This window comes from Eleutherodactylus coqui, chromosome 6 (genome assembly GCF_035609145.1).
Source record: "Eleutherodactylus coqui strain aEleCoq1 chromosome 6, aEleCoq1.hap1, whole genome shotgun sequence".
In the NCBI taxonomy this organism is placed as follows: Eukaryota; Metazoa; Chordata; class Amphibia; order Anura; family Eleutherodactylidae; genus Eleutherodactylus; species Eleutherodactylus coqui.
The window spans coordinates 39,162,190-39,176,891 of NC_089842.1; the positions used below are offsets into that span (position 1 = coordinate 39,162,190).

The 14,702-nt window shown below is 47.4% G+C and overlaps 1 protein-coding gene across 3 annotated transcripts in view; it reads left to right on the plus strand.

The window, feature by feature from the left end:
- NCAPD3 (non-SMC condensin II complex subunit D3) overlaps window positions 1-14,702 on the plus strand; it is a 46,367-nt gene that overhangs the window by 26,015 nt on the left and 5,650 nt on the right. For all 3 annotated transcript variants that reach the window (XM_066606622.1, XM_066606620.1, XM_066606621.1), the window contains 15 exons: window positions 1,192-1,383; window positions 1,711-1,811; window positions 4,167-4,282; window positions 5,876-5,983; window positions 6,791-6,902; window positions 6,980-7,117; window positions 8,969-9,207; window positions 9,817-9,896; window positions 9,982-10,119; window positions 10,197-10,330; window positions 11,907-12,103; window positions 12,206-12,316; window positions 12,826-13,002; window positions 13,114-13,250; window positions 13,331-13,467. In XM_066606622.1, the coding sequence (XP_066462719.1) occupies window positions 1,192-1,383; window positions 1,711-1,811; window positions 4,167-4,282; window positions 5,876-5,983; window positions 6,791-6,902; window positions 6,980-7,117; window positions 8,969-9,207; window positions 9,817-9,896; window positions 9,982-10,119; window positions 10,197-10,330; window positions 11,907-12,103; window positions 12,206-12,316; window positions 12,826-13,002; window positions 13,114-13,250; window positions 13,331-13,467 (2,117 nt within the window). The remainder of the gene's footprint in view (window positions 1-1,191; window positions 1,384-1,710; window positions 1,812-4,166; window positions 4,283-5,875; window positions 5,984-6,790; window positions 6,903-6,979; window positions 7,118-8,968; window positions 9,208-9,816; window positions 9,897-9,981; window positions 10,120-10,196; window positions 10,331-11,906; window positions 12,104-12,205; window positions 12,317-12,825; window positions 13,003-13,113; window positions 13,251-13,330; window positions 13,468-14,702) is intronic.

Here is a 14,702-nt window from a genome sequence, read left to right on the forward strand (position 1 = left end):
TCCGCCCCCTTCTACGCGTCATCGCGTAGCTCCGCCCCGTCACGTGTGCCGATTCCAGCCAATCAGGAGGCTGGAATTGGCACACGTGATGGGGCGGAGCTACGCGATGATGCGTAGAAGGGGGCGGAGCCAGAACGCCGCTGCTGCCGAACCGAGCCGGAGGCAGAATACCCTTCTGTGCAAGCGCGTCTAATCGGGCGATTAGACGCTGAAGTTAGACGGAGCCATGGAGACGGGGACGCCAGCGCAGGGAAGGTAAGTGAATAACTTCTGTATGGCTCATAATTAATGCACGATGTACATTACAAAGTGCATTAATATGGCCATACAGAAGTGCTGAACCCCACTTGCTTCGCGAGACAACCCCTTTAACAAGCACGCCATTGCTTTTTGGGTTTTGTGTTTTACAGCGTTCATGGGCAGCAAAAATGACATGTTAACGTTATTCCTCAGGTGGGTTTAAATGTAGTGGTGCCAGATTATACAGGGGTTTTTTAATTTAATATTCTAAAAACTAAAGTAACTTGCAACGTTCATCATGTAGGATTAGTAATTATATACAATTCTGACTTTTATTTATGCAGTGGTGACCATTATATTTGCGTTCCTTTTTTTTTTTTGAGAAATGATTATTTTTTAACTTTTTTTCTTTTATTCAACTTGTTTTTTTTTCTCTCAAGACTTTATAGGGGACTTGAACTTGCAATAGTTTGAAAGATCCTACAATATACTACAGTGCTCAGTATTGAAGTATATTGTATTTTTAACATTAGTCTATCAACCCCCTGCCACAGGCAGAGCTTACGCTGTGATACATGGCAGCCCTAGGAGCCTTCACTAGGCTTCAGGCTGCCCTGTGAACCCATTGGCACAACAACAAAATTGTGGAGGGGGCCGATGGGGTACTGGAACCTTCAGCTTCGACAGTGACCTCTAAACCATTAACGGCAGCGATCGGAGCTAGCCCTGATCACTGAAGGTGGGTGTTAAACAGCCGACATCCTTCGGGTATGGAGCAGGGTCTGTTTCTGAGCCGGCTCCGTATACCACCCGTGACCATCTGCAGTATATTTATGGCTGGTGGTCCTTAAAGGGGTTAAAAGTGATCTACTATATGTGTATTTGAATCAGTGATCGTCTTCGTCATTTGACTTGCCTGTAGTACTGTTTTATATGTTCCTCTCTCCACAGCCGCTACCTGACAAAAGCTTTTCACCTCTTGGCCAAACAGGATAAGTTTTCTTCCACCTTAATCAACAATTTGATCTCTCACACGGAGACGGAGCGTTCAGCCTCAGCCTGGATGGTTCTCGCTAAGGTCGCTGGCTTCTCGACAAAAGTGGACTACACCAAAATCCTGAATGCCTGGGACCAGGTCAGAGGGTAAGTGGTGCAAATTCTGGGATCAAGTGTCAGCTTTAGGCTCCACATCTGCGTTGGGACCTTCGGTTGGAAGTTCTGCCGCAGATCCGGCTTAAAATACCAGAAGAAAAAACTGCATGTAGCGCTTTTTGTTCCGTCTAAAACACGGGCAGCTGAGCGGAAACCGAAGGACCCCGTTATAGACAAGGGGTCCGCCTGGCGCTGTTCGGTTCCACAACATGGAGCTGATCAGCCAGGGGATTCCCCTTTCCTGCTCCCCAAACGGATCAGGAAAGCAGAACCCGACGCGTATGTGGAACCAAACTTATTCAGCCTCTTTTATTTCAGGGAGGCGAATGCAAACTCCAGCACCACCACCGGGCACATCCTGTATGTCATCAGCCACATTGCCAAACACATACCTGCAGACAAGAGAGTGCAGCTGATTGGTAAGTAGCTGTTGTAGGGTGTCTTTCAATGCCTCATTGTTTTCAAGACCCTTGCTTGCTGTCAGTACTTCACAGCTTAGGACTTGTTACAATGTATCCTGTCCAGGTAATGCTGTTTGAGCTGTACCTATCAGCAGCACGCAGGTCCCTCTTGTCCTGACAGTTACAGGTGTGCCAACCTGTTGCAGCCTAGTTTAAAGGAAGTGTGTTATCAAAAAGTGACCAAATATATAAATCACATTTTTTTTTTTTTTCTAACCCATTTTATTGGGGGGGGACAGCCTGGGACTGGGAGGTTAGCTACTGCCAAGTATGAAGCCGGCACTAAGCAAAAAAAGTGTTTAATTCCTCCTATCAGCTATACTCCTCCTGCGGGCACCAAGCTAGCTAGTCTTAGCTTAGTGTCTGTAGGAGGCAGACATCTTCAGTTTTCCTGTTTCGGGGACTACAGGGCTGGCACTAGACTCTTCCTCTTTACCCCACGGAGGAGGACCTTCAGAAGGCAAGGAGGCACTATCAATGTTAGTTTCACCCTGATCCGCTAGCCATACTGACCCCCACATTGGGCTGCTGTGCTCAGGTGGGACAAGAGTTCCCTAGGAGAATAGGTATTGTTTCTCAACTCGCCACCAAAGCCGCATCTTATCAGAATCGCTGTGACTTTTTCACTGCCGCAATGTCGGCAGCAAGGAACTGGGGCAGCAAAGCTTCCTCACTATCTCTCTCCTGGCCAGCTTCCTGTTTCTGACCATGGGAGGCATTTCCTTGCGCGGAGCTTTTCAGGGCTGGTGACGGCTTTCAGCCACCGCACTGCAGGGCCAAAAAATGTACGCCTTGAATGCAGCCTATTACAGGGAGCATGCACCGATGGTGGGCTCCTTCCCCTCTGGCGCCAATAGGGACTTTCATCGCTGGGAGGCAGGCTTCCTCCAATCTTCTAGCTTGACGCCTGGATGCTCTCCCCATCGGCTCCCGCCGTCAGATCCTCCTTGTTCCTCTCTAAGAACATTGCTCTCTGCAGCTGCTGGGGCTGGTAGTGCACCGGACATGCTTCCTATTCCCATTCCAGGGGGTCTTTGGCACCACAGCCGTACATTCACACCAGTTCAGTAGCGGGTAAGCACTGCTTCCTCCTTTTGTTTCTCTGGTAGCAGCAATCGCAGCAAGCACATTTAACAGCACTCTATACACTAGGCGCAGTAGTCGTCACTATGTCCGACTCCAGGGCTGACGGACCAAGAGATTGCCCTCCCAGAGCCGCACTTGCTGCAATGACAAATTTGCTATCATTACTGGAGCCTTTATAAGGGTCAGTATTACTACCGGGCCACTATGGGGGTACGTAAGAGCATTGCTATCGTGCAAATACGCTGCATATTTGCGTGACTGAAAAGCGCTTATGCCCGCGCTTTTCAGCCGCTCCTGCGTGGCTTTTATGTGCGCGAATACACTGCGTATTAGCACGCACAAAAAAGAACGCGGAATGCTGTGCAAATAATTAATATACAGGTCTCCTGCATATTTGCTCTGGCTCATTCACTTTAATGGCCTATTGCAGTGCGTAATACGCACCAAAACAAATTATGTTATGTATTTTTTTCACGCAGTCGCACATCACATGATCAAAATGCGCTCATGTGAACAAACCCATTGAAATCAATGGATTCTTTATATTGCATATTGCGTGCGTAAACCTTTCATGTGCAATCAGATTCTGACTCTTCCTTAGATGAGGAACAGTCCTCCAGAGTTTCCGCCATGGTAGACTCCCTCCCAGAAGTGGTAAAGGAGACGCTTCATGTGCGGAAGCAAGACTTCTCTGCCACCGCAGACTTCTCCCTCCCTCGTCCTAGATGTTCCTACTTATGTGGAATTTAAGGTCATGGTGGCCAAAGAGTGGCCGGCCCTGGATAAACCTTTCCACAAGCCCAAGTGTTTAGACGTCATGTATCCATTCTTTGAGGAGTTGATTAAAAGGTGGTCGTCTTCACCATTGGCGCACGCTCCAGTGTCTCACCTGTCCAAACGCACCACCCTGCCCCTGGCAGTTGCATCATCTTTTAAGGACCTTTCACTGAAAGACGTCTGGATTAAAAAACGATGTCCAAGCAAGATGACCAGAAAAAGACAATATCTGAAACCTACGTGGGACGGAGTTACTCGGATTATGGTTTTTATACCCCAATGTCCATATTCACATTGAAACGCCCACGGTAGCAAAACCCTATTCTTTCCGGAAGAGGCTTCAGATGCCGTGATAACAATATACATCGATCGCTTACTAGGTGTTCGTTGGGGATTTGGAGTCTTCTTCCAATGAGTTTTGATTGCCTGCTCTTCCTTCCCTCCATACAGATAATATAAAGTCCTGGCTGAAGGAATTTAAGTCTCCCCCAGAGATTATAAGTCCAGCAATAGATGGCTTGCAGAAGCTGTGCTACGCTCACCTGGACTCACCTGAAGCCGTGCAGGTAAAGTACTGAAGCTGATAGATGTTGTGGATGGTATGGTTTCTCATTAGGGAGAGCACCTAATGAGAAGACTTCTAAGGCCACGCAGGCTCCTCTGGGAAATTTATGCAAATGGTAAGATTGAACAATGCCTCCACAGCGCTACCTATCGAAAGATAGCATGCCTGCAAGTCCGTGTCAGACCTTTCAACAATCGCTGTACCTGGGAAGAATAAGCCACAGCCAGAGTCCTCTCCATAACGAAGCATGCATGTTTTTCACTTGTGGAGAAAACTCTGGCTTTGGCTTCTATTCGCAGTCATTGCTACAAGGCTTGTTAAAAGGCCTGACATTGACTTGCAGGAATGCTGCCTTCCAATAGGTGGCGCTGCAGAGATATTGTTTTATCTTTCCGTTTGCATTGATATTGTGGAAGCAGCAGTGTATATACCACATGCATTGCATACTACTCTTTTTTTTTTTTTTTTTTTTCTCCCCGAAAATAAGCCTTAGGCCGCCTGCACACGGGTGGAAATCCCGCGGCGGGATTTCCGCCACTGAAAGCCTGCATAGGAGTGCATTACAATACGCACTCCTATGCAGACGGCCGCGGTTTGGCCGCGCGAAAACTCGCGCGGCAAACAAACCGCGAGATGTCCTATTTTTGTGCGGGGCTCACAGAAACGTCACTCACCCGGCCGCTGGCTCCGGTCTGCGCATGCGCCGGCAGCCGGCACATGAAAGAGCCGGGCGCGGGTGAGTACGCGCTCGTCTCTGCAGGCGCTCGGGTCGGGTCCCGCGGCGAGAATTCTCGCCGCCGGATCCGACCCGAGCGCCTGCAGGCGGCCTTAGTCTAATTTTTGAAGAGGCTTGAAATATAAGCCCTACCCTGAAAAGAAAGCCTAGTTTACACTACATTAAAAAAAAGAATACATTACCTAGCAGGCTCTGTGCAGGTCTCTCACGCTGCTCTGTAGAGGTTCGACGCGGTTCCAGCAGTCCTCAGACACTCGTATACAACCTCACTTCCTGGTTACAGGATTCATAAATCCCACCTCCAGGAAGCGATGGCTGTGATTTTGGTTCTTCAACCGCTGCCTAGCCAATCAATGCAGCGCTGGCTGAACCAATGCAGTGGCTATGATTGACCGCGGTCTAGCCAATTTTATAAATCCTGCCTCTACAACGTGATAGCTGTTTGGCTGCGCATTGGTGGAAGAACCAATCAATGCAGCACTGGATAAACCAATCGCAGCCATCCTTTTGGTTCTTCGACCGCTGCTCAGACAATCACTGCAGCGCTGGATGAACCAATCACAGCCATCGTTTTCTGGAGGTGAGATTTATAAATCCCGTAACCAGGAAGTGATCCTTTGTGGGCTGCTGAGGACTTCAATAAGTGTGTCAGAGCTGCAGGGAGCAGCGGGAGGGACCTGGACCTCCCCCAAAAATAAGATCCAGTGCCTCTTTTGGTGCAAAAATTAATAGAAGACAGTGTCTTGTTTTCAGGGAAACGCGGCGTATACATTGCTGGCTCCACCTAGAGGCCACTGCGAATTATGAATGCAAATATTTGCACTGATTGGTGACTTTCTTCTGTGTCTCTTACTGCAGGATCTGCTGAATGATGTTTGCGGTGATTTGGTGTCGGCTTGTGAAGAACACATCTCGTCTGTGGTGATGGCTAACTCCCAGAATATGCAGTTTGATCAGCAGTTAATGGTGAGGGGTTTATATATTGTATAGAGCCTGTGGTAAATCTAATGTCCTGTTACATATACAACACCGAGCAGATCAGATCTTGGCGCTGCAGCCTGTTGTGGTGTTCAGTAGCTTTTTGGAATTCTCAACCCTTTCAAAAATGTGTCAGTGAATGAGAACAGTCTCATTATCATTCAGAGGCTGCAAAAACCTACTTGACTAGTCGTCGAATTTAGCCTCGCTGCTGTCCATGAAGACCCTGCTACTTTATGCGAACTCCAAAGTTATACTTTCCTGCGCTATTGCAACGTTTTATTCCCTTCTCAACCTTATGGATTTGACAACACGTCTTCTGCTTCTTGTTTTACTACTTCATCTCTTGGCAGTTCTCGTAGGTTCGTCCTCTTCCTCTTTTCTCTGTACACAGCCTCTATTGGACTTTCCGCTTTCGGTACCATCTGTACGTTGATGACACCCACTATACACCTCTTGCCATGACCTCGCCCCATCACTACTCCAAAACAGGGATTGTCTGTAGTCTCTAACATCATGTCCTCTCTCTGTCTGAAACTGAATTTCTCAAACTTATCTTCTTGTGTTTCCACCGTCTACTAACTGACCTAAACCTGATCTTTCCATCTCGGTGTGTGATACTACCATAACTAGTTGGCAGCTTGCAATAGCCAGCCTCCTCTTTCTATCCTGCACTGGCGCCTCCACCCTGTGCCAGTTGCTGCACTGGCGCCGTCCATTATTGGGGAGCCAACTTGTTGGCAGATTCTGTCATGCTGGTGTTACCCGTGGTCTCTTCTTGTCTCCCACTCTTAGGTCCAACACCTCTTTACCCTGGGAGAAGCGGCTCAGCTTTGTCCGGCACGGGTGGAGAAACGAGTGTTGCTCCTGATCCAGTCTGTCCTGGCCTCTATGCCCACAATACAGAGTGAGCAAATATCCATTACATAAGCTTCATGTTCTGGGTTTTGGGGGGTAAATCATTTACCGTTTCTTTCTCCATAGGCTCCAGCGTCTTCGACAATGATGGTGTTTCAGATTCTCAACCTCTGTCTCAGTCGCAGCCTCAATCTCAACCATTATCCCAGTTTAGAGGCTCCGCTATGCCGCCTCTGGTCCGGGCCCACGCCTTCATCACACTTGGTAAGAACATTTCTTCATACTTTAAACGTTGTCGACTTTTGCAGCATAAACTTCCCCTCCAGATAGAAAGTCCTCATGTGGTTACTTGATGTGTAGTCAACCTAGAGCTGACTGCTACAGACGGCAATAATGGCCAAGGCATACGGTTGAATGCAAAATGCCAGAGAAAGTTCTGTATATTCACTGAACAAACAGGGACTATTGGGAGAGTTCGGCTCTGAAGCCTGCAGAATTGCGAGTGCAGATCTAGAGTGTAATGCAGGCTGTTACTTGGGATTAGGAATGTGACTGCACCAGCAGAACTGCAACCATACCATGACTGCACCAGCAGAATAGTGAGTGCAGCTCTGAAGTATATTACATGGTGTAATAAAGGATATGTATGTACACTGTGAACTACACTGTTGTAGATTTTATACACTTAGGCCTCATGCACACGGGCGGAAATTCAGCGACGGGATTCCCCACTGAATTTCCGCCCGTGCACGCCTGCATAGGATTGCATTACAGTACGCAATCCTATGCAGACGGACGCGATTTGGACGCGTGAAATCACACGCGAAAAACCTCAGCAAGCTCTATTTCTGTGCGGGTCTCACAGAGATGTCACTCCCGGGCCGCCGACTCCGCTCTGCGTGTGCGCCTGCAGCCGGCACATCAAAGAGCCGGAACCGCGGGAGAGGAGTGACACACTGGTCGCTGCAGGGCCTCGGGTCGGGTCCTGCTGCGAGAATTCTCGCAGCGGGATCCAACCCGGCCGTCTGCAGGCGGCCTTAGTGACCACCAATATGGCTTTTTACAGTAGTCCAATGCTTACGCTTTTTTATGGCACAGCGGAGATCCGTGTCAGTCGGAGCATCGCTTGGATATCTGATGATAGCCAGACTCAAGCTCTAACAACTGTGAGAGGAGGAAACTCAAGTCCCAGCTTTTCAACCCTTTACCTGCCGCAGCCAATGCTATCTCTGCATGCAAAAGGGCTCCCTCTGTCGCCTATCAGACAAATGCTATCTGTTCACGGGGTGCTGATGGATTGCTTGAAGATGAACTCCAGGTCTGCCATCTACGGTGGTCAGAGGTTGGGTCTTCTAGGTCAATATAATACACTGCAATACTGAAGTATTGCAATGTATTACAGGCATGATCATTGTTAAAGCAATTTAAGTTCCCCAATGGAACTAAAAAAATATTTCGCACAACTTTTTTTAAAGTAAAAGACCCCTCCCCCAACAATGTAAAACAAAAATCGCAAATTTTGGTATTGCCACGTTCGTAATGACCCACATAAAAAGTACCAAGTTATCTAACCCGCCAGTGAATGTTGTGAATTAAATATATTTTTAAAAAGTGGCTAAAATAGCTATTTTTTCTCACACATACAAAAATAGCAATTCAAGTGATATGAATTGCCAAATGGTATCATTAAAATGTATAACAAGTCCATTGATTGGGGGGGGGGGGGGGTGTTTGGGGTCTTTTGAATGTGGTGATACAAAAAATACATCTTTTTTTAGGGTGAAAAAGTATCACCATATAAAAATATATATAATATGATGCTGAATACCATCAAAATGAAGTCCAAAAGACAGACACACGCAGTCCCCAATGAAAGAAATGTATAAGCTATATAATATTTGTATGTACCCCAAAATGATGCGACTAAAAAGGTTGTCCTGCAACTAAACCGGCCTCCTACGGCTGTGGCAACGAAAAGTTACAGCTCTAGGAATGCGACAACGAAAAATCGGTTGGTCTCCAACGCCTAGAATGCTCCAGTGATTAAGGGGTTATTCTGTATATAACCTGATAAGTGATCGGAGGTCGCCTTCTGTAAAACCTTCTCTTCCTCAGGAAAGTTGTGTCTCCAGCATGAGGACCTTGCTAAGAAGTGTATTCCTGCCCTCATTCGAGAACTGGAAGTCTCCGATGACTTGGCCATCCGCAACAATGTGATCCTCGTCATTTGTGACCTGTGCGTTCGCTACACCACCATGGTGGACAGATACATCCCTAATGTGTCCGTGTGTCTTAAGGACAGAGAACCTTTAATACGAAAACAGACCTTGATCATGCTGACCAACCTGCTGCAGGTAAGTTGCACATATAAGAAGGGCAGTCCTGTTCAATGCAGCACTGAAGGACACCACTGAGTTCACTGGTGATGCTGATGGATCCTAAGGGGATCAGTCCACTCTTGCACTGATCACTAGTGAATAGGGCGGGCCCCATCATTGTTACTGCAAGCACAGATCTGGATCAATGGGAAAATTACAACTTTTGCCGTCATTAATAATTTCAAAGGGGTTATCGTCCCGCTTCTGTTTTGCTGCAGGAAGTAGACAGCTCCATACATTGCGCAGTGGCCTGGTTTGGTACTGCAGGCGGAGTCCTGTACAATGTAGGGAGCTCTCTGCTTCCTGTAGCACAACAGTTGGAAGTAGGACAATCCCTTTTACCTCTAGAAATACAAATATTTAACCCAGTAGACCATTTGGGATGGGATTATTCACCGCCTAGACCACTGGAAATGGGATAGATTATTCCATAGGACCACCAGCCTCTTATTACAGAGCTGCTTTATATATGCTGCCTCTGTGTGGATAACGCTGCTGATTCTTGATGTAACCTTTCACTTGTCCGGGTTGCGGATGACACCCTTGTTATACGCATCTGATATGTTACTTCTGTTCATATTACAGGAAGAGTTTATAAAGTGGAAAGGGTCCCTATTCTTCCACTTCGTCAGCGTCCTAGTGGACCCAGACCCAGACATTGCCAAGTAAGTGTTCATGATGATGGCTACCTGCATGATTTCTGGCGCTGTGCAGGAATTTCACACAGCGGTTCCTCCTATTATGTTCCAGGCTCGGAGAGTTCTGCTTGGTTCACCTTCTTCTGAAAAGAAACCCAGTCATGTTCTCCCAGCATTTCATTGAATGCATTTTTCACTTTACTTCTTATGAGAAGCACGAGAAGTATAAGACGTTTTTGCAGACTGAGAGGTGAGTTGCACGTTCCTCTGCACTCTGTACGGTCGCCATTGGATTGTTGTTATAGCTGACATCTCATCTGTCTCTAGGGAGAGGAGGCGCTTCTCCCTTAAAGGAAAGGGGAACGTGGAGAAACGGATGAAGATCTACAAATTCCTGCTGGAGCATTTTACGGATGAGCAAAGGTTCAGTTTGACTACGAAGCTGAGCCAGAGCGTTCTAGGTACGTCTTCGCCCTTCATGTTCCAGACCTGATGATCTGTCTCCTGTAGCTTTCCAACAGTTGTGAAACCACAGGGCCTAATATGCTGTGGAAGCAGCAGATGCTTGTAACATACTGGGAGTTGTATCCTCTGAAGAAACTGGATATTGTTCTAGACCCATCTACATGGTCTAGAACAACAGGTTGTTCAACCTATTATCGGCATTTTCCTGTTAATCCAGAGGAAGGCAAAAATAAAAAAAGTTGTTTTTTTTTTCTCCCCTCCTTTTGGAAACAACATTCAGAATAAATACCTGGAGCAGCTCCCCATCTCCAGTAATATAATAACCACAACTTGTAGTATTACACTCAGAGACGTCCAGGCCTTATTTAAGCCTTCACTTAGTCATCCATAACCGCATCCTCAGGCAAAGAGTTCCATAGCCTGACTGCTCTAACAGTAAAGAACCCCTTTCTATGTTGGTGCCCTCTTGTTACCGTCGCAGTCCTCGGTATAAACAGATCATGGGAGAGATCTCTGTACTGTTCCCTCAGATGTCTTTTTTTTTTTTTTTTCCTTTCTAAATTAGAAACCTTATTGATTTATCTATCTGGGTGTTGTAGTCCGCCCATTCCTTTTTATTACATTGGTTGCTCACCTTTGACGTTGCACAAGCTCTGATATGTCCTCCTTGAGTACTGGGGCCCCGAACTGTACACAATATTTCATATTTCGTAGTCTGACTTGAGATTATTGGGTGGTAGAATTACATTCTCATCTTGTGCCCCTAGACCTCTTTTGATGCACCCCATGATCCTATTTGCCTTGGCAGCAGCTGTCTGACACTGGTTGCTCCAGTTAAGCTTACAGTTAACTAAAACCCCCAAGTCCTTTTTCCTGTCGGTGTTCCCCCAGTGGTTTCCCATTTAGTGTGTAATGGTGACATGTGTTTCCCTGCACATGTGCAGAACCTTGTGTATCGTCTACAAATATCAATTTTGCTGCGCAATCCTTTTACCAAGTCATTAATAAATATATTGGGGGCCTAAAACTGCTCCCTGTGGTACCCCACTAGTAACGGTGACCCCTCCAGTACTGCACCCTGTGGTACCCCACTAGTAACGGTGACCCAATTAGAGTGTGTACCACTAATAACCCCTCTCTGCTTTCTATCACTGACCAGTTTCTTACCCACTTAGACATTCTCACCCAGACCAAGCATTATCATTTATATACCAACCTTTTATGTGGCACAGTATCAAACGCTTTGGAAAAGTCCACTATGACCTTTTACGGCTGATCAAATAACTTTGGCTAGACTGATCTCTCACAACCCCCAGCTGATACAGACTTATACAGATATTTTCCTTGAGTTCCTCCAGGATAGCATCTCTTAGAAACCCTTTAAACATTTTGCCCACAGTAGAGGTTAAACTTGTCGGTTTGTAGTTTTTTAGCTCTGTCTTTGGCCCCCTGTTGGATATTGGTATCATACTCTCTAACACTAGTCCTGTGGGACAGACCCTGTCGCTAAAGAATCATCAACTATTCAAAGTAATGTCTACCATTGACACATCGTTGTTCCTCCTGCTGCAGCTTGCTTTGTGGACGGCGTGTTGCCAATCGACATGGAAGCCAACGAACTGCTCTCTGACATCTTTCAAATCATGAGCTCCAAGGAGATCAAGTTATCGGTAATGAGGTCGAAACCTGGAGAAGACGTCGGTGCAGGAGATGAGGAGGAAATGGCCAATGTTGTAATGCAAGTGGCACAAAAAAAACTAATTTCCCAGGTGACCTTTCATTATTTCAGGGTGGGACCAGTGACGGGTAGCAGTAATTACTCTTTATACAGCTGCAGATTATCTCACATATCGCTTCTCTTATCTGTGCAGGTCCAAAAGAAAAACTTCATAGAAAATGTTGTCCCCATTATCTCGTCTCTGAAGGGTTTGTTGGAGCAGCAGAGAATCCCAGCGGTGCGAAACCTCATGAACTACTTGCGGGTAGGTAGCCAGGGTGAGGGAGGGTTAAAGTGACCCTACGGTCCTGGACAAGCAAAGATGGCCGCACCAGCTTCTCTGACTACCTGATGCACACTGTGTATTAGTATCCATCATTAGGCTAAGACACTACACCTGCTTTGATTGACTAGACGAGCAATGGTGGCCCATCAGAGCAGCATGTAGTGTCTTAGGGGATAACCACACTGGCTTTTCTTCCATTTGTTTAATGTACGGACTTTAGAAGTGTGTCCCAGCCTGACCGTGGGTCTCCGAACTGAGAGCACCATACGCACATATGATGCTCAGAGTTCAGGTCTAAAGACCTGTGATCAGGCGGGACACACTCTTCTGAAGTCCGTACGTTAAACGGATGGAAGAAAAGCCAGTGTTGGGCACTTACACTACCAATGTACAGTGCATCAGGCAGTCAGAGGTGTGGCAGCCATCTTTGTTTCTCCGGGCCTGGTGGTCGCTTACACAGACACGACCTTTTTCTGCCTGACCTGCAGGAGATGATGCAGGATTACCGTGATGAGATCAAAGACTTCTTTGCGGCGGATAAACAGCTGGCGGCGGAGCTGGAGTATGACATGAAGAAGTACGAGGAGCAGCTGGCCTTGGAACAAAGTGAGCAGGAGAATGGCATCGCGAATCCTCCCGCTGCCGCCGCAACTGGCAGTCCACAGGTGAGGACATGGGGTGTTTATAGTGAGCGCTATAAATGGTTGGCCACTGGTGGAGCCTGGTCTTGGGGATGATCTCTGATCTGCGGTTTCCTCATTTTGTTTCATTCCTAGCCTTCTGCTGCTCCTGGTTCCTCCAAAACACCAACACCTCGAAGGCCCTTGCTCTCCACCGTAGAGGAGGCATCTGGAGGAAGTCCGCCGTCTACCCCCAGAGCTTGTGTTCTTGCTGGGCAGGTCCCTCGGCCGAGGTAAAGTACAGGACCTCAGGAGTTTCGTTCTTCTACTACATGGTGTGTGAATATATACGGACTGATGTGTTCTTCTACAGGCACAAGTCTCTCAGCACTCTCGCCATCCTCAATTCTGCAAGGAAAGCCATAGAAAACAAACAGAAGCCAAGGAGCAAGAGCATTGGGGCAAATCCTTCACCAGCCTCCGCATCGAGCAGAAACAGCAGTAAGCTGGGTAAGAGTGGAATCTGTTTTTTCTTGTCTGTGTCATTAGGGGACACAGCAAGATCTTGGGTATATCTGCTGCCGCTAGGAGGCGACACTAAGCACAAGGATGTTAGTTCCTCCCAGCAGGTATACCCCGCCTGCAGAGACTGAGCTAATGGCCCTTTTACACACAAGGAGAAATGCAGGATTCTTGTTTGCTCGGGCAAACGAGCTGATGACCTCATCACCAGCTTGTTTGCGCTCGTGCAGCCTGTTAAGACAGTAAGATCATCGTTGATCATCATTCAGGGTCTCGCTTCCTATCTATACGCTGAGTCAGGAGCGGTTTAAATGCAACTAGAAGTGAACAAGGCAACAAGGATTTTTATGCCGGCTGAAACTGATCGATGAGCAAAAAGCAACAGCTGTCTTGTTCGTCGTGGAGTCGTTGGCTTGTGTTTAAGCTGAGTGATTATCGCGTTCACTTTCGTTCTATCTAAATGCACCTTTTAACCCGTTTTAGCTTCGTGTCCAATAGGAAACAAACCTCCTGCTCTGCAGGTCTTTTTTTCTCTTTCCCTCTAGCTGAGAATGGGTGACGAGCTAACTTCCCTGACTGCTGCATCAGACACTGTTACTCCCTCTTCCAAGAAGAAAAAATTGGATCTGAGTAGCTCTAGCTTTGCTGCTTCCCGCCAGCTTTGGGGTCACCTGGGGTTTCCTGTCTGCTCCCCCATATCTAGTGGAAGGTCACTCAGGAGGAGGTGACCCTGCTGTGGTGCACCCGGGGAGCTACAGAGAGGAGGGTAAATATGGCGCCATCCCACCACCCCTGTACTTCAGTCATCTTCCCATCCTCTTTTCTTACAGTAGTCTGGCCCCTTACCTTCTACCTACCATAGGGAATCCCCATCTTTATAATTTTTTATTTCCCTTCCCCTTGCAGCCTCGGCACCTCCACACGTCTCTGCCTTCCTTCTGGATCCCACCGCAATATCTCTAGCTACCACCCAACTCTGTCAGTGGTCTCTGGTCCCCTGAGTCTTGTCAGCCCACTACTACTCCTGGTGTGTCCTCCATATGGTGGCCTGCGTATCTGACACAGTTGGTCGTCAAATTGGTAGTCAGCTCGCAATTCACGGATTAGGGCTGAATTTTCCCCCTCCGATACTGCAGTCGATCGTCCTCTCGCCCCCAAATCCGAGGTCCTTTCTCCGGGCAAACTCTAAACTTGCGCCTTTGCTTCTCTGGCCTGCACAGGTG